The sequence below is a fragment of the Micromys minutus genome (genome assembly GCF_963924665.1).
Source record: "Micromys minutus genome assembly, chromosome: 22".
Classification (NCBI taxonomy): Eukaryota; Metazoa; Chordata; class Mammalia; order Rodentia; family Muridae; genus Micromys; species Micromys minutus.
The window spans coordinates 5,399,055-5,418,835 of NC_137957.1; the positions used below are offsets into that span (position 1 = coordinate 5,399,055).

Genomic DNA, 19,781 nt, shown 5'->3' on the forward strand with positions numbered 1-19,781 from the left:
AGAAGGTGTAAAGAACCCAGATGTCCTTCAACAAAGAAATGGATACAGAAAATATGGTATATTTACAAAATGGAGTACTACTCAGCTATTAAAAACAATGATTTTATGGAATTATTAAGCAAATAGATGGAACTAGAAAATATTATCCTTAGTAATGTATCCCAATTGCAAAAGAACACATGGGGTATGTACTCACTGATAAGTAGATATTAGCCCCAAAACTTTGATTATCCAAGATACAATTCACAGACTATATGAAGCTCAAGAAGTTGGAAGATCAAAGAAGGAATGCTGCAGTCCTTCTTAAAAGGGGGAACAGTATATTCACAGGAGGAAATACAGACAAAATTTTGGAGCAGAGACTGGAGGAAGGGCTATCCAGAGACTGTTTGGATCTATTCTATATACTGTCATCATACTCAGACAATAATGTTAATGCCAAGAAGTGCAAGCTGACAGGTCCCTGATATAGCTGTCTCCTAAGGGGCTCTCAACCAACCATTGAAGAGAGAATGGGATTCCCAATAGAGGAGTTAGAAATACACTGAAGGAGCTGAATGGGTTTGCAACCCCACAGGAAGAAACACAATATCAATCAACCAGACCCCTCAGAGCTCCCAGAAACTAAACCAAAGAATACACATGGAGGGACTCATGGTTCCAGCAACACATGTAGCAGAGGATGACCTTATCAGGCCTCAAGAAGGAAAGATGTCCTTGGCACTATGAAGGCTCAATAAGCCAGTGTAGGGGAAATGCCCAGGCTGGGAGATGGGATGAGGAGGGTGTATAAGAGAACACTCTGATAAAGACAAGAAGATATAGGATAGGGGGATTCCAGAGAGGAAAACAGGAGATAACATTTGAAATGTAAGTAAAGAAAATATCCAATAAAAAATAAAGGACTGAAGCATCCACATTCTGGACTTCCTTTTATTTGTTTATTTATTTATTTATTTTTGAGCTTCATAAATTCTGTGAGTGGTTTCATGGGTATTCCAAGCTCTTTTTTCGGGGGGGTGGGGGAAAGTATCCACTTATAAGTGAATACTTATCATGAGTTTTCTTTTGTGACATGTTACCACACTCAAGATGATAGCTTCAAGTTCCATCCATTTGCCCAGGAATTTCATGAACACATTGTTTTTAATAGCTGAGTAGTACTCCATTGTGTATATGTATGATAATTTCTGAATTCATTCCTCTGATAGAGGAGCAGGTATTGAAAAAAAGATATACAGAGACTGCCTCACCTGGAGAACCACCCCATATGAAGCCACCAAATCCAAGCACTATTGCTTATGCCATGAAGTGTTCACTGGCAGGAACCAGTCACAGATGTCTTCTCAGAGACCCTCCCAGAGTCATACAGAGCCTAAAATGCAGCCATTTCCAGTTAAAACTGTTTACACTTCAATAGCAAGAACTCTTATGAAGTAAAAGGAAAAAAAGGACAGTAAAATGTATTCTAATATTTTAGGTGCAAAGAGTAAAATTTAAAGAAATTTCATTGAGTAAGACTAGGGGTGAGTATTGTAGCAATAAAAAGATGCTCATGAGGAAAGAGGGGAGCAATGAAAGAATGAGATAAGGTAGCACAGCCAAATAATTAATGCAATGACTAGGGAAGCAAAAACTCAAAAAGACACCTTGTAATAATACTAGAACATGTAAGGGTGAAACTGAGGGGATTGTACCCTTTGGGGATCCTAATAGAAGAAGGAAGAGGGAGGGAGAAAGAGAAGAAGGGAGGGAGGAGGACAGAAGACATGGGAGAAGGGAGAGAAGACAAAAACGGTGATCAACGTAATCCACCATATAAACAAACTCAAAGACCAAAATCACATTGTCATCTCACTGGACGCTGAGAAAGCATTCAACAAAATCCAACACCCCTTCATGTTAAAAGTCCTGGAAAGAACAGGAATCCAAGGCCCATACTTAAAAAAAATAAAAACAATATACAGCAAACCAACAGCCAACATCAAACTTAATGGCAAGAAACTTGAAGCAATCCCACTAAAATCAGGGACTCGACAAGGCTGCCCACTCTCCCGCTACCTATTCAACATAGTACTGGAAGTCCTGGCTGGAGCAATCAGACAGCAAAAGGAGATCAAGGGGATACAAATCAGAAAGGAAGAGATAAAAACATGACTCTTTGCCGATGACATGATAGTGTACTTGAGTGACCCCAAAAATTCCACCAGAGAACTCCTACAGATGATAAACAAGTTCAACAAAGTGGCTGGATACAAAATTAACTCAAACAATTCAGTAACCTTCCTATACTCAAAGGACAAACATGTGGAGAAAGATATTAGGGAAAAGGTACCCTTCACAACCGTTACAAAAACTATTAAATACCTTGGTGTGACTCTAACTGAGTAAGTGAAGGACCTGTATGACAAGAACTTCAAACCTCTAAAGAAAGAAATTGAGGAGGATCTCAGAAAATGGAAAGATCTCCCATGCTCATGGATTGGAAAGATCAACATCTTAAAAATGGCCATCCTACCAAAAGCAATCTACAGATTCAATGCAATCCCCATAAAAATTCTAATCCAGTTCTTCATGGAATTGGAAAGATCAATGTGCAATTTCATATGGAATAACAAAAGACCTAGAATAGCGAAATCCATCCTCAACAACAAAAATACATCTGTGGGAATAACTATCCCTGACCTCAAGCTATATTACAAGGCAATTGTGCTGAAAACTGCATGGTACTGGTACAGAAATAGGCATGTGGATCAATGGACTAGAATAGATCTTCTGATCCAGAAATGAGCCCTCATGTATATGGTCACCTGATTTTTGACAAAGGAGCAGTAAACATTCAATGGAAAAAGGACAGCCTATTCAACAAATGGTGCTGGTTCAACTGGCACTCAGCATGCAAAAGAATGAAAATAGACCCGTTCTTATCTCCTTGTACAAAGCTCAAGTGTAAGTGGATCAAAGATCTCCACATTAAACCAGATACACTGAAACTATTAGATGAGAAAGTAGGGAAAACCTTAGAACACATAGGTACAGGAGAAAATTTCCTGAACAAAACACCAATGGCTCAAGCTCTAAGGTCAAAGATTAACAAATGGGACTTAATGAGATTGCAAATTTTCTGTAAGGCTAAGGACATCATCAAGAAAACAAAACGGCAACCAACAGAATGGGAAAAGATCTTTACCAACACCACATCAGATAGAGGCCTAATATCCAAGGTGTACAAGGAACTCAAAAAGCTAGACACCAGAGAATCAAATAACCCTTTTAAAAAATGGGGTACAGAGCTAAACAAAACGTTTTCAGTTGAGGAACACCGAATGGCCGAGAAACATCTGAGGAAGTGCTCGACATCCTTAGCCATCAGGGAAATGCAAATCAAAACAACCCTGAGATGCCATCTCACACCAGTCAGATTGGCCAAGATCCAAAACTCAGATGACAGCAGATGCTGGAGAGGCTGCGGAGAAAGAGGAACACTTCTCCACTGTTGGTGGGGTTGCAAGCTAATACAACCACTCTGGATATCTGTCTGGCGATACCTCAGAAAATTGGATATAGTACTACCTGAAGACCCAGCTATTCCACTTCTGGGCATATACCCAGAGACACTTTAATACACAACAAAGATATATGCACCACAATGTTCATAGCGGCTCTATTTATAATAGCCAGAAGCTGGAAGGAACCCAGATGTCTTTCAGAAGACGAATGGATACAAAAATTGTGGTACATATACACAATGGAATACTACTCAGCCACCAGAAACAATGACTTAACCAAATTCTTAAGAAAATGGCTGCATCTAGAGAAGATCATCCTGAGTGAGATAACCCAGTCACAAAAGAACAGACATAATATGCAGTCACTGATAGTGGGATGCTAACCCCAGAGGCTTGCACTCCCCCCAGAAACAACTCACAGACTGTATGAAGTCCAAGAAATAAAGAAAACATATATATATATATATATATATATATATATATATATATATATATATATATATTTACAAAACAAGAAGACTTTGACTATTTCCATGTTGCATTTTGTTTTGCATGTACTTTACGCTTATTGTAACTATTAGGTTTTCATTGCATACTGTCAAGCCCTTGAAAAAAATCAAGTACTGACTAAAAAATATATTCACATGGTTTTATATAAAAATTATTTTAATGTCTGAAAAAACTTTACTGACAAAATTGTATAATTTTAAGCAAAAAAATGTTTAAAATCTGTACATTTATCTTTGTTTTGTAAAATAAAGTCGTTTAAAAAAATGAGTCAACACTGGTATGCAAATTTAAATTTAAGTATAAAACAAGGAATACATAATGTAACTAAATAGCACTGGGCAAGAAAAAGGATCTTTCTTTTTGCAACAATTCCTGTGGATGTATGCAGAGTCTTTTTGTGTTCTTTCATATAGGTTCAAATTCAGTGTATATTTCTAAAGGGTCACTTATTTAGGCACAGGAAGAGATTTTTTCTTTCTCCCTATTACAAAAATACACACACATTCACATGGACACAGACGCCCCCACACACATGCACACATTATTTATTAGAAAAAATAAACTTAATAAATCCTAAAAAAAAAAAAAAATAGCCGAGGCCTGGTGAGACTGCACTGCCAGTAGCTAAAGCACAGAGAGGTCTGGGACAAGTGCCCAGAAAGTGTGCCTCCACCTGGATTGGTTGAGGGGAGCAGGAACTCTGCCATAAGATCTTGGTTCCCACGTGGTGGACCTTTTTGTGCAGAACAGGCACTCTGGCCATCTGCCACCAGAAACAGCTAAAATCCAGGGACCCAGGCCTGGTGAGAATGCACTGCGAGTAGCCAGGGTGCTGAGAAGTTTGAGCCAAGGGCCCAGAAAGCAATCCCCCCACCACCACTGATTGGTTCTGAAGAGCAAAAACTCTGCCATAGGGACTCGGTTACTACCCAGAGGGTGCTTGCATGCAGAACAAACACGCAGGCCATCTGCCACAAGGAACAGCAGAGATCCAATGACACAGGCCAAGTACACTGGACAAACAGGAACCAATCACTGACAACAAGACCACTTATAATCACAGACAACAAGATGGCAAGTTGAAAGCAAAAGAACTTACCCCAGGGAAACCAAGAAAACCTGGCAACACCAGAACCCAGCTTTCCCATCACAGCAAACAGTGGAATGCCAAACACTCCAGAAAAAGAAGACTCAGACCTGAAATCATTCCACAAGATGATGATAGAGATCCCTAAACAAGAATGGGAGGAAAAGCATGAAGAAATATAAGCTTTTAATGTAGAAATGAGAAAAACATTCAAGGAAATAAAAGAATTAGAAGAAAACAGATCCAAAGAGATGAAGGAATTGAAGAAGGAATTTAAAATGGAAATGGAAACAATAAAGAAAACGCTAAAAAGAGACAATCCTGGAGGGAGAAACTTAAAAAAGAAATCAGGAGTTACAGATGCAAGCAACTCCAACAACTACAAGAAGTGGAAGAGAAAATCTTGGGAGCTGAAGACAACATTGAAAACATAGACAAAACAGTCAGAGAAGAGGAAAAAGCCAAAAAGCTCCTAATCCAAAATGTCCAGTAGATCCAGGACACAATGAGAAGACCAAACCTAAGGAAAATAGGAATAGGAGAGGGCAAAGAATATCAACTAAGAGGCACAGTAAATACCATCAACAAAATCATAGAAGAAAACTTCCCTATCCTTAAGAATGAGATGACCATGAGCATAAAAGAAGACTACAGAACTTCAAATAAAGTGGAACAGAAAAGAAATTACTCCGGACACATAATAGTCAAAACACCAAGTGTCCAAAGCAAAGAAAGGATACTAAAAGTAGTAAGGGAGAAAGGTCATGTAAACTATAAAGGGAGACCAATCAGAATCAAACCTGACTTCTCAACAGAGACTATGAAAACTAGAAGATCCTGGACAGACATCATGCAGACCCAAAGACAACACAAGTGTCATCCCAAGCTGCTATACCCAGCAAAACACTTAATCATCATAGATGGAGAGACCAAGATATTCCAAGACAAATCTAAATTTACACTGTATCTCAGCACAAACCCAGTACTACAAAGAATTATAGGTGGAAAACCCAATACAAGGAGGGAAATTACATCCTAGTAAAAATGAGAAAATACCTAAACAAGAACACCAAAAGAAGAAAGACAAACAGGAACAATTGTACCTCTAAAAGCAAAAATAGCAGGAAACAGCAACCACTCTTCCTTAATATCTGTTAACATAAATCTACTCAATTCCCCAATAAAAAGATATAGGCTATCAGAATGTATACATAAACAGAATTGAGCATTTTGCTGCATACAGGAAACTCATCTAAGAGACAAAGACAGACACTATCTCAGAGTAAAAGGTTGGGATAAAACATTCCAAGCAAATGGACCCAAGAAGCAGGCTGGAGTGGCCATTCTATTATAGAATAAAGTAGATTTTCAACCAAAAGTTATCAAAAAAGATAAGGAAGAACACTTTTTACTCATTATAGGGAAAATTTGTCAGAAGGAACCTTCAATCATTAACATATATGCTCCAAATACAAGAGCACGCATATTCATAAAAAAAAAAAAACTGTATTGAGCTCAAAAAAATACATTGAACCCCACACAATAATAGTGGGAGACCTCAACAGCCCACTCTCACCAATGGACAGATCATGAAAACATAAACTGAACAAGGACACAGTGAAACCAGCAGAGGTTATGAACCACTTAGAATTAATAGACATCTACAGAACATATTATCCTAAAAAAAGAATACAATTCTTCTCAGCACCTCAAGGCACCTTCTCCAATATTGACCAAATAATTGGTCACAAAACAAGCCTCAATAGATATAAGAAGACTAAAATACTCCCATGCATCCTATCAGATCACCATGGCCTAAGTCTGGTCTTTAATAACAAATAAGGATAACAAAAAGCCCATATATATGTGGAAACTAAACAATGCTCTATTAAATGATAGTAGGGTCAAAGAAGAAATAAAGAAGTTAAGGATTTTCTAGAATTCAATGAAAATGAAAACACAACATACCCAAATCTATGGGATTCAATGAAAGCAGTATTAAGAGGAAAAATCATACCTCTGAGTGCTTCCAAAATGAAACTGGAAAGAGCATACACTAGCAACTTGTCAGCACAGTTGAAAGCTCTAGAACAAAAGGAACAAGATACACCCTAGAGGACTAGATGGCAAGAAATAATCAAACTCAGAGCAGAAATTGACCAAATAGAAACAAAAAGAACCATTGAAAGAATCAACAAAACCAAGAGCTGGTTCTTTGAGAAAATTAACAAAATTGATAAACCCCTAGCCAGACTAACTAGAGGGCAAATATAGTGTATCTAAAATAACAAAATCAGAAAGGAAAGTGGAGAAATAACAACTGAAACTGAGGAAATACAAGAAATCATCAGATCCTACTACAAAAGCCTATACTCAACAAAGCTGGAAAATCTGGAAGAAATGGATTAATTCCTAGACAGATACCAGATACTAAAGTAAAAACAGAACCAGGTAAACCATCTAAATAATCCCATAACACCTAAAGAAATAAAAGCAGTCATCAAAAGCCTCCCAACCCAAAAAAGTCCAGGTCCAGATGGGTTCAGTGCAGAATTTTATCAGATATTTATTGACGACCTAATACCAATACTCTCCAAACTATTCCACAAAACAGAATCAGATGGAACACTACCTAAATCATTTTTGAGGCTAAAATAACCCTTGTTCCTAAACAACAAAAAGACCCTACAAGGAAAGAAAACTTCAGACCAGTCTCACTTATGAACATTGATGCAAAAGTACTCAACAAAATCCCTGCAAACCAAATCCAAGAACACAAAAAAATGATCATTCACTATGATCCAGTAGGCCTCATCCCTGGGATGCAGGGATGGTTTAATATACAGAAATCCATCAATGTAATCCACCATATAAACAAACTCAAAGAAAAAACCACATGGTCATCTCACTAGATGCTGAGAAAGCATTTGACAAAATTCAACACCCCTTCATGTTAAAAGTCTTGGAAAGAACAGAAATCCATGGCCCATACCTAAACATAATAAAAGCAATTTACAGCAAAACAACAGCCAACATGAAACTTAACTGTGGGAAACTTGAAGCAATCCCACTTAAATCAGGGACTTGACAAGGCTGCCCACTTTTCCCCCTACATATTCAACATTGTACTGGAAATCCTGGCTGGAGCAATTAGACAGCAAAAGAATATCAAAGGGATACAAATTGAAAAGGAAAAAGTAAAAACATCACTGTTTGCAAATGACATGATAGTGTATGTAAGTGACCCCAAAAATTTCACCAGAGAACTTCTACAACTGATAAATAAGTTCAGCAAAGTGGCTGGATATAAAATTAACTCAACCAAATCAATAGCCTTCCTCTACTCAAATGACAAACATTCAGAGAAAGTAATACGGGAAAAGATACCCTTCACAATAGTCACAAACAATATGAAATGTTTGGTGTGACTCTAACTAAGCAAGTGAAAGACCTGTATGACAAGAACTTCAAATCTCTAAATAAGTAAATCAAGGAAGATCTCAGAAAATGGAAAGATCTCCCATGCTCATGGATTGGAAGGATCAACATTGTAAAAATGGCCATCTTACCAAAAGCAATCTACAGATTCAATGAAATCCCCATCAAAATTCCAACCCAATTCTTCATAGAGTTGGAAAGAATAATGTGCAATTTCATCTGGAATAACGAAAGACCTAGAATAGCTAAATCCATCCTCAACAACAAGAAAACATCTGAGGAAATCACTATCCCTCACCTTAAGCTATATTACAAGGCAATTGTGCTAAAAACTTTATGGTACTGGTACAGAGATAGGCACATGGATCAATGGAAAAAAATAGAAGATCCATAAATGAGCCCTAACATATATGGTCACTTGATTTTTGACAAAGGAGCTGTGAACATTGAATGCAAAAAGGACAGCCTCTTCCACAAATGGTCTTGGTCCAACTGGCACTCAGCATGCAAAAGAATGTAAATAGACCCTTTCTGATCTCCCCAGAAACAACTCACATACTATATGAAGTTCAAGAAAAAACAAAGGCCAAAAAAAGAAAAAGAAAAGAAAATGGAAAACCATTACACTTAATGTTTAAACACCAAGAAAACTTTGACTATTTCCAGGTTACATCTTGTTTTACATGTACTTTATGCTCATTGTAACTAGTAAGATTTTAATGCATACTATCATACCTATAAAAAATCAAGTACTGACAAAAATGTATTTGTATACTTTTATGCAAAAATGTTTAAAATTTGTATTTTTATCTTTGTTTTTTAAAATAGTTGTTCAATTTAAAAATAAAGAAAAAAAACCCAAAATCTTTCTAAAAATCAAATACAGTCTCATTTACAGTAATATGAAAAGAATAAAATAAATTTAAATAAAATTGTACATTTGTTGGTGAGACTATTGATGAATGAACTATAAAACAAATGCATTTAACTTGATTTAATGGTGTTTCATTTCTTACTTTATGCAACATATATTTTAGAGTTAGTGAAATTACTGACAAAATTTCAATAGTATTTTTAATAGAAAGAACAAAACTATACATGCTGTCAAATTTTAAATATTTAAATCAATCTTCACACACAAAAATAACATGGTTGGGGGTATTAGATATCCTCATTTAAAAGCATATGTGAAATCTACTGTACCTAACACAGTATCGTATTAGGATACAGACCAATATGTGAATTAATTACATAGACTGGAAAACACATAATAAGTTTGAATATACAGAAAACTGATCTTTGAAAAGGCACCAAGAATAAATTATAAAAAGGTTAGTTTCAATGAGATGAAAAAACTGGATATTAACATACAAAGAAGTGAAACTGGCTATTCAACTTACATTTTAAATAAAAATAAAACTAGGAAGTAAATTATTCTAAGCAACTATTTAGGATAAATAAATAATAGAGCATGTAAATTAAAATTAAGCACAAGCCAAGAGATATACAAATGTGAACAAACGAGCACTCTGTCAGGGTGCAGAGTCTGTCTCTGCAGCAATCTCTTCCTGTAAAATAGATAAAAGGCTTAAACATACCACATATGTGGAAATCTCTAGGAGAAAATACATGAAGAAAGTTTCATAAAAGTAACTTTCTTACTTGTGTTTTGCTTGTTATATATAAGCTTATCAAAAATATACAAGTGGTAAGCAATAAACTGAAAAGATTCGTGTACTAAATCAAACAAGAGAGAAAAAGTCAACTTATAGAATAGAAGAAAATACTCAAATACATAATAGTTGAGCAGTTAATTCCAAAAGTATTTATGGAATCATATCAATGTAATAGAATAATATACTTCAATTGGCACTGGGCTTGAAATTAGAGCGTCGCCTTACATTGGGGAAGGTTGATAAAATATCTTATCACTGGGTAAAATACAAATTAGAAACATAGAAGTAGTGGTCACACCATGCTCATACCTACATCTGCAGATTTGGGAAAGGCTGACATTGGAAGAGCATAAGTTCCAAGTTAGTCTTAATATATAGTTTGACTTTGTCTCAGCAACAATAATGCCAACAAGCAAACAATTAATAGCAATGTATACACTGTTAATGGGAAGGTAAAAAAAAAATAGCATATGACCCACAAATATCACCTTGGATATATTTGCAAAAGAACTAAAACAATTACCTTATTTATTGAATATTATCTGTATTTACATATCAGATGTTATCCCGTTTTCCCCAATCCTATCCCCTCTCCCCTTCCTATTAACTCTATGAAGGTGCTGCCTCTCCCAACCACCCTCTCCCTCCTCAATACCTTGGCATTCCCCTGTACTGAACGAATGGGTCTTCACTGGACCAAAGGCCAATAGAGATTCCTCAGTTAATATGGAATGGATGAGACGAACCTAAAGAAATGCTCAACAGTCCTAGTCATCAGGGAAATGCAAATTAAAACAACCCTGAGATGTCACCTCACACCAATTAGAATGGCTAAGATAAAAAATTCAGGTGATAGCAGATGCTGGCCAGGATGTAGAGAAAGAGGAACACTCCTCCACTGTTGGTGGGGTTGTAAGCTTGTACAACACTCTGGAAATCAGTCTGGTGGTTCCTCAGAAAATTGGACCTGAAAACCCACCTATTCTACTCCTGAGCATATACCCCAAAGATGCTCCAACATATAACAAGGACACATGCTCCACCATGTTTATAGCAGCCTATTTATAATAGCCAAAAGCTGGAAAGAATCCAGATGTCAATCAACAGATGAATGGATACAAAATATGTGGAACATTTACACAATGGAGTACTACTCAGCTATTAGAAACGATGACTTCATGAAATTCGAAGGCAATTGAATGGAACTAGAGACTATCATCCTGAGTGAGGTAACCCAGTCACAAAAGAACACACATGGTATGCACTCACTGATAAGCAGATAGTAGCCCCAGAAAGCTCTGAATACTCAATACCCAAGAAATAATTCACAGACATTATGAAGCTCAAAAAGAAGGAAGGGCAAAATGGGGTGTCTTAGCCCTTCTTAGAAGGGAGAAGAAACTCTCATGAGTGAAAATGCAAGGTCAAATAGAGGAACAGGGATTGAAGAAAAGATCACTCAGAAACAGCCTCACCATGGAATCCACCACATATGCAGTCACCAAATCCAAGCACTATAGCTGATCCCAAAAAGTACCTACTGGCAGGAACCAGATAGAGATGTTCCCTCTGGGACTATGCTAGAGTCATAAAGATACAGCTGAGAATGCTTGCAGCTAATCATAGGTCTGAACACAGGGACCTCAATGAAGTTGCTAAAGAAAGGACCTAAGGAGCTGAAAGGGGTTGCAACCTCATGGGAAGAACAACATTATCAACCAACCAAGTCCCCCAAAACTCCCATGAACTAAAACACCAACCTTTGTGCACACTTTAAGAGACCTATTTATCCATTTGCATATGTAACTGAAGATAACATTGTCTGGCATCAATGTGAGAAGAGGCTTTTATTCCAGGGATGGCATGATTTTTCCCAATGTAGGGGAATGCCAAGGTAATGGGATATAGAGAGTGATCAGGAGGGAGTGCCCCTTTGTGAAGACAAATGGAGGGGGAGGGTGTTTGTAGCAGGGCTGAGTAAAGGGATAACATCTCAAATGTAAATGCACAGTATCTAATAAAAATATCAGTCCAAAAAAAGGGGGGGGATTCTCTGTTTAGCTCTGTTACTCATTTTAATAGGGTTATTTGGTTCTCCAGAGTCTAACTTCTTGAATCATTTGTTTATATTAGATATTATCCTCATTGAGATATAAGATTGGTAAAGAGATTTTCCCAATAATAGGAGAAGTCCTTGGTCCTGTAAAGGCTTTATTCTCCAGTATAGGGAAATGCCAGGATGGTGAGGTGGGAGTGAGGAAGTGCTAGGTGAAGCATCCTCATAGAAGAAGGGGGAGGGGGGGAATTAGTAAAGGGGATAACCTTTTAAATATAAATACATAAAATATCCAATAAAAAAGAAAAAATAAACATTTATTAATATTATTATTATTATTATTATTATTATTTGGTTGTGATAATGGTGGATATATACATGTGTTCAAACTTAGCAAATTATGCACCTTAAATGCAGTTCCTTGCATATGAATTATGTATCAAGACAGCTCCCATCAAATTTAAAATTAAAAGCAAGGAACATTTTTAAATGAGTTTGAGTCTCCAGGGAACTGGATGACTAAATATATGGAAGAGGACTGTCTTTCTGGAAAGAAGGAAACTAAAATCCTGATATATCAAAAAGAAAGTCAAAAGAAGCATACAGGATGCAATAGTAGTTGATAGTAGTTGATAATATCTATTTATCAATTGATAGAATATTGATAAATGTTCTTTGAAGCTTCTGAGGTAAAGAGAAACTTCTTAAGAACTTGTAAATAGTGCTTATATTTTACATATACTAAATCTTTTTCTCAGTAGGACAAAAATTTCAAGTCTCTGGAGAAAGAAATTAAAGATCACGGAAAATGGAAAGAACTCCCATGCTCAAGGATATAGTAAAAGTGGCCCTCTTGTCAAAAAAGTAATCTACAGATTCAATGCACTCCCTATCAAAATTTCAGCACAACTTTTCATAGATTTAGAAAGAGAAATTTGCAAATTCATTTAGAATGACAGAAAAAGTCAGGATAGCAAAAACTGTTCTCAACAATAAAAAAACTTCTAGGGGAATCATTAGCCCTGACCTCAAGCTGTAATACAGAGCAATAGTGATTAAAAACAGCACTGTATTGGTACAGAGACAGGCAGGTAGATAAATAGAAAAGAATTGACCCAGAAATGAATCCACACACCTATGGTCACTTTATCTTTGACAAAGGAGCTGAAGCCATGAAGTGGAAAAAAGACAGCATTTTCAACAAAATAATGCTAGTTCAACTGGCAGTCAGAATGTAGAAGAATGCAAATCAATCTATTCTTATCTCCTTGTACAAAGCTTAAATCCAAGTGGATCAAGGACCTCCAAATAAAACCAGATAAATTGAAACTAATGGAAGACCAAGTGAGAAAGAGCCTCAAACACATAAGCAAAGAGGAACATTTCCTGAACAGAATAATATCTTATGCTCTAAAATCAAGATTTGACGAATGGGACCTCATAATTGCAAAGCTTGTGTAAAGCAGAGGAAACTGTCAATAGAACCAAATGGCAACCAACAAGTTAGGAAAAAATCTTTACCAATCCTACAACCGATAGAGGCTAATGTCTAAAATATACAAAGAACTCAAGAAGTGAGACTTAAGAGAAAAATATAACCATATTAAAAATGGGATACAGAGCTGAACAAAGAATTCTCAACTGAGGAATATCAAGTGGCTAAGAAGCATATAAGAAATGTTCAACATCCTTGGTCATCAGGGAAATGCAAATCAAAGCAACACTGAGATTTCAACTCACACCAATAATGATGGCTAAGATCAAAATTCATGTGACAGCAGATGCTGGCAAGAATGTAGAGAAAGAGGATCACTTCTCCATTGTTGGTTGGATTTCAGGCTGGCACAACCACTCTGGAAATCAGTCTGGTGGTTTTTCAGAAAATTGGACCTAGTACTACCTGAGGACCCAGCTATACTACTCCTGGCATATACCTAAAATATACCCCAACATATAACAAGGACACATGTTCTATTTTGCTCATAGCAGCCTTATTCATAATAGCCAGAAGATGGAAAGATCCCAAATGTCTTTCAACAGAAGGATAGATACAAAAATTGTGGTACATTTACGCATTGGAGTACTACTCAGCTATTAATAACCATGGCTTCATGAAATTCTTAGGCAAATGGATGGGATTAGAAAATATACTGAGAGAGGTAACCCAGTAATAAAATGACACACATGGTATGCACTCACTGATAAGTGGATATTAGCCCAAAAGCTTGGAATACCCAAGATGGAATTCACAGACCATGTGAAGCTCAAGAAGATGGAAGACCATAATGTGGATGCTTCTGTTCTTCTTAAAAGGGGGAACAAAATAATCACAGGAGAATATATAGGGATAAAAGTGGCACAGAACATCTGGTGAAGGAAAAACCATATAGAGATTGTCCCGCCTGGGGATCCAACCCATATGTAGCCATCAAACCCAGTCACTACTGCTGATGCCAAGAAGTTCATGCTGACAGAAGCCTGATATGGATGTCTCCTGGGGGGCTCTGCCAGAACCTTACTGATATAGATGGTTAGCTTGCAGATAACCATCAGATTGAGCATGGGGACCCTGATGAAGCAGTTAGAGAAAAGACTGAAGTAGCTGAAGAGGTTTGCAACCCCATAGGATGAAGAATATCAGCTAACCAGACCCTTCCAGAGCTTTCAGGAACTAGACCACTACCCAAAGAGTACACATTGAGGTACCCATGGTATTAGTTGCATATGTAGCAGAGAATGGCATTGTCTGATAATAATAGGAGGAGAAGCCCTTGGTCCTGTGATGGTTTGACTCCCTCATTGTAGGAAAATGTTATGGTGTTGAGGAGTGAGTGAGTGGTTGGGTAGGAGAAGAAGCATCCTCATATAAGGTAGGGGAGGGAGTATGGGTGAGGGAGGTACTAGGAAAGAAGTTAACATTTAAAATGTAAATATATAACCTATCCAATAAAAATAAACTTGCTTTTCTGATATAAAAACATTTTAATTCATTCTAATTATATTTTGTATAAAATGGGTTTAATTATATCATTTCAAATATGTATATGATGCACTTTAATCATATTTACTTCTCCCATTACTATCTGTTGTCTCACCCATCTGATGGCATTTTTCTCATTCCAAATGGTTTTATCTTTATTTTAATATCATATTCTGTATGAGAAAGTATATATTTATCTGAAATTTTCTTATTTTCCTTAACACGATGATTTCCAGTGACATCCATTTTCCTGCAATTAACACAACTTTACTCTTTATGTCTGAGTAAAACTCCATTGTGATATATATATATGTGTGTGTGTGTGTGTGTGTGTGTGTGTGTGTGTGTGTGTGTATGTATGTATGTATAGAATCAAAAAAGTGATGTTTTACAATTTTGAAGTACAAAATATCATATAAAATAGAGGAAAGCTTTTGCTGGAAGTTTTCTATAAAATCATTAAAAGATTTCTCTATTGTTTTGTATTTTATTTTCCTCATAATTATGAAGCAAAAGAATGTGCTGGATCATAAAATCTATTTCAGTTTTCTCTTAAGTGACATTCAAATATTATCATTTCCCATATGTAGTGAGTAAAGAAACACAAATATAATTACGATTTATTGAAAACTGTAATGGCTATGGCATGGTAAAAGTGGTTAGATGCATTGAGGTAGCACATCTGAAGGAGTGAAGGAGAAATAACTATGTTGAGCATTGAAGGATGAATGAATTCTTGTCAGTGGACATGATGGCTCAGATGTATATGGCTAAGTTCAAGAATCACTTTTGAGAAGTCACAGATATAAGAAGACTTTGTGGGACAGGAGACTGTAAATAAACTCAGAAAAGGATACAGGTGAGCATACAAAGAATTCCTCTGGTTAAGTTATTCTTTCAGAGGGGAAAGTCTTTGAGGCAGAAGAGCTGTTGGAAAGAACTCTTGAAAACAGTTTCTCAAACCCCAGTCCCCCATACAGACTAACCTGTCTTCTCTTCACAGAGGCATCTTGGGAGTGGGAATGGTGTGCCTGGTATCCTCAGACACTCTTCTTAAAGGGCTCAGCAGAGCAAATGTATCACAAAATAGATAAGTGGAAATAAATGTAACTATAAGCTAGTAAATTCCTCTTTGGGTTCTAGGGGTCTATTGAAGGTCAGTTTCATGACTTACATGGTTCTCTGGCTACTGATATGGCCAAAGCAATCATCTTGCCCAGGATCTGGGGCAATCTAGAGAATGTTTCTTTCCCAAGACAAGGATCCTTTCTAATCGAATGTTTCTTAGTAAACCCTACTTTGTCAGTGAATCTGGGATATGGAATAAGAGGTAAGACACAGGCCATCTAGGTCACAGTCCCAGCACCTTCCACCAGGAGTTCTTACTTACTTGAGGTTTCCTTATGGATCCTGTTAGGTTGAAGTTTAATTTGAACACCTGAATGCTGAGAGCAGGAACAATGAACAATTAGAAACACTTCAGTTCCCTTTAGGTTAGGGAACCTGCCTTCTCATGTGTTTTATGGCCCCTATCACCTCCTTGTTACGGAGGGTATAGATGATGGGGTTGAGCATAGGTGTGACCACTGTGTAGAAAAGACTAAGGATGCGGTCCGTGGTGATAGAAGAGCCTGCTCTGGGTCTGATATACGTGATACTGGCCGTTCCAAAGAAGAGGAAGACCACAAGCAAGTGGGAGGAACAGGTAGAGAAGACCTTGCGGCGGCTCTGGTTGGAAGCAATTGCCAGGATGGCTCCCAGGATGCGGGCATAAGAAGTAACTATCAGAGAGAAAGGGATCATGATAAAGACCACTGTGGCTGTCATTACAGAAATTTCACTCCTGTGCTTCCCAGCGTTTGCTAGCCTCAGTACTGGCAGGATGTCACAGAGAAAGTGTGGGATGATAGGGCGGCTGGGAAAAGGCAGAGTGAAGATGAGGGAAGAGTGAGTGGTAGCTGTGATAATGCCCATGATCCATGAGGTTCCCACCATTGCTAAACAGGCCCGGTGGTTCATTAGGGTGGAGTAATGCAGTGGCTGACAGATGGCTGCGTAACGGTCATAGGCCATGGCTGTGAGCAAACAGCACTCTGAGATACCCAGGACAATGAAGAAATACATCTGGGCCACACAGCTCCCGAAGGAGATGGCCTGGGGATGTGAGAAAGTCAAATCAGTCAGAACTCTGGGCACAATGTCTGTGGTGTAGAGAAGCTCCACCATGGAGAGATGGCGCAGGAAGAAGTACATGGGAGAGTGCAGTACAGGGCTGGTTTGGGTAAGAAAGATGATCAATGTGTTGCCCACCACAGTTATCAAGTAGACCAGAAGTACCAACCAGAACAGTGGCCACTGGAGGGCTCTGAGGTCAGAGAAACCCAGTAGGAGGAACTCAGGTGTTGTACTTCGGTTTTCTTCAGCCATTACTCCAGGGCACAAGCTTTGCACAGCTAAAAAAGAGAAATAGCTTTGAAATAATGAACATTTCTGTAATGCACTTTCTGCATAGCCTCTTCTCAAAACAAGAAAGCTGGTGTCTTTTATTTTCAAATGAGTCATGAGTCTCAGAGATTGAACGCAGCTGAACTAATAATGAGAAAATAGTTTGGCTGTGGTTTTATTCAGGCCTTTTATCTATACAGGCTATTTGCCACTTTGGTTTCTTTTCTGTCTCACCTTCCACATGGAGAATTTTAGATGGAGTACTTGTGTCTTTTGCACTCAAGAGTCTGAAACTAAAACTCAAATGGCCACACCAGGGTCAAGCCAAAGATAGTGTATAATGATCATCACAGTGTGCCTAGATTAGAATGTCACATAGTATAGAATATCTGTTATACCGCATAGACCAAACATAATTAGGATTCTGGTACCTTCCATGGTTCCTTTCTTGTCTTTTTATCTGGGTTTCTATGATCAGTTATATAAGGTGCGCTGTCACTGAATATTCTCTATGAGTATTTTGTTGAAATTTTACTCACCCTTCAAGCCATGTGTGTATTCCCTATACTTAAAAATATTTATCCATGGCATTTCAGGATTAAAGAATCTATGGACAACACTAACATTTTATGAAAGACAATTTAGAAAGGTGTCGTTTGGTGTGTTTGAACAGAAGTGATGACAGGGGACTTACTATGGGGTGAAACAGTGGCTCCCAGCATTAGCTTCCTCTGCCTATAGGGAAAGTCTTAATTACAGTGTGTTTAGACAACAGGTAGTCTTATTGAACTTCTAACTTCTCTTTTACTAGATAGTTCTCAACTATTTGAAGAACATATTTTTGAAAAAAAAATCTTTCATTTTTATTTATACTCTCATGAGATACAGGCCATAAACCCAAGATTTTTTTGTGTTGCTTCCAATGTGAGACGCTAAAACACAAGGCAGAGACAGGTTTGCTAACATTTCCCAAGTGCCTCATTGCTGCAATATATTCTGCCTAAGGCCTAGTATTTATCAAATCATGGTATAACAAAAAAAAAAAAAAAAAAAAAACATTTTTAACTCTTTTGAAGATGAGGAAATAGATAGCCTTAGTAATGTTCCTTAAGCCATTTACACATTAAGTAAGATTGGGCTCAAGCTAGTCTTTCTAACTTCATAGCTACTAATTTATCAAATATCACAGAGGTTTAATCAACTAAAGCAGTACTTGAAACCTATCATATCTTCTTCAGATTAAAGAATTCCAATTATATGGAGGAGAACACATAAGTAGAAAGAGTAAATGATTTATTTAAAGTTAAGTAACTATTTAGGGGGAAAATGGAACATTATACCCAAGTTTCCAGAAGCCTGGGTCTTAAGATTTACCAGTCATTTATTCTCTATAGCCATTTCATACATGAGTTTAATCCAACTATTCTTACTTACTTTTTACTCAGGCAAGAAGCTGTCATTTCTGCCATTGCTCATGTGCCTAACCTTTGCAGAACCCTTTGTCCTTCGACTATATATTCTGCCTAAAATAATTTGACATTGCTACATCCTAGGAATTTTATGTTTTCTCATTTCTGCATACAAAATCATTGGTACTAATCTAATTGTAATGGTAGTAAAGGAACAATAGCCCCCAAGGCTCACATTGTGGGTAGCAGAGACAGAGTTGTATATTTAAGCCACGTACTTTGGAAAAAACGAATGAGTACATTTATACAGGATTATCCAGTCTCAGTGGTCACAGATCCTTCCAGTGCCAAAATTCACATGTGTAACATGTAATAGATTCTTTTTCCTAGACTTTTGAAGTATTCTTTCAATTAAAACATTTTAAAATATTTGGAATAAAGAACTGTGATCACCTTTGCTGGATTTCTTTCCTCCCTATAAATTGTTCTCAAGCTCTTGTTAAACAGACCACCTGTTGCATGCTTGTAACTATAGTACCCACATTATTTTGGTTTCTTCCAATCACTTCAATATGTTCTGTAAACATTTTATCACAAAATCACACAGTGATCTAAATGGCCCTTAAAAACAACATAAGAATAAAAGCATCTGTTCTTGGAGAACTCTATTG

The 19,781-nt window shown here is 37.1% G+C and overlaps 1 protein-coding gene across 1 annotated transcript; it reads right to left on the reverse strand.

Annotated features, from left to right (window-relative positions):
* Positions 1–16,750: 16,750 nt before the first annotated feature.
* Positions 16,751–17,683, reverse strand: LOC308434751 (olfactory receptor 10P1-like; the record flags this gene model as incomplete). Its single annotated transcript, XM_080935145.1, has 1 exon — positions 16,751–17,683. The coding sequence occupies one exon, from the start codon at positions 17,681–17,683 to the stop codon at positions 16,751–16,753; it is 933 nt and encodes a 310-aa protein (XP_080791271.1).
* Positions 17,684–19,781: the final 2,098 nt, after the last annotated feature.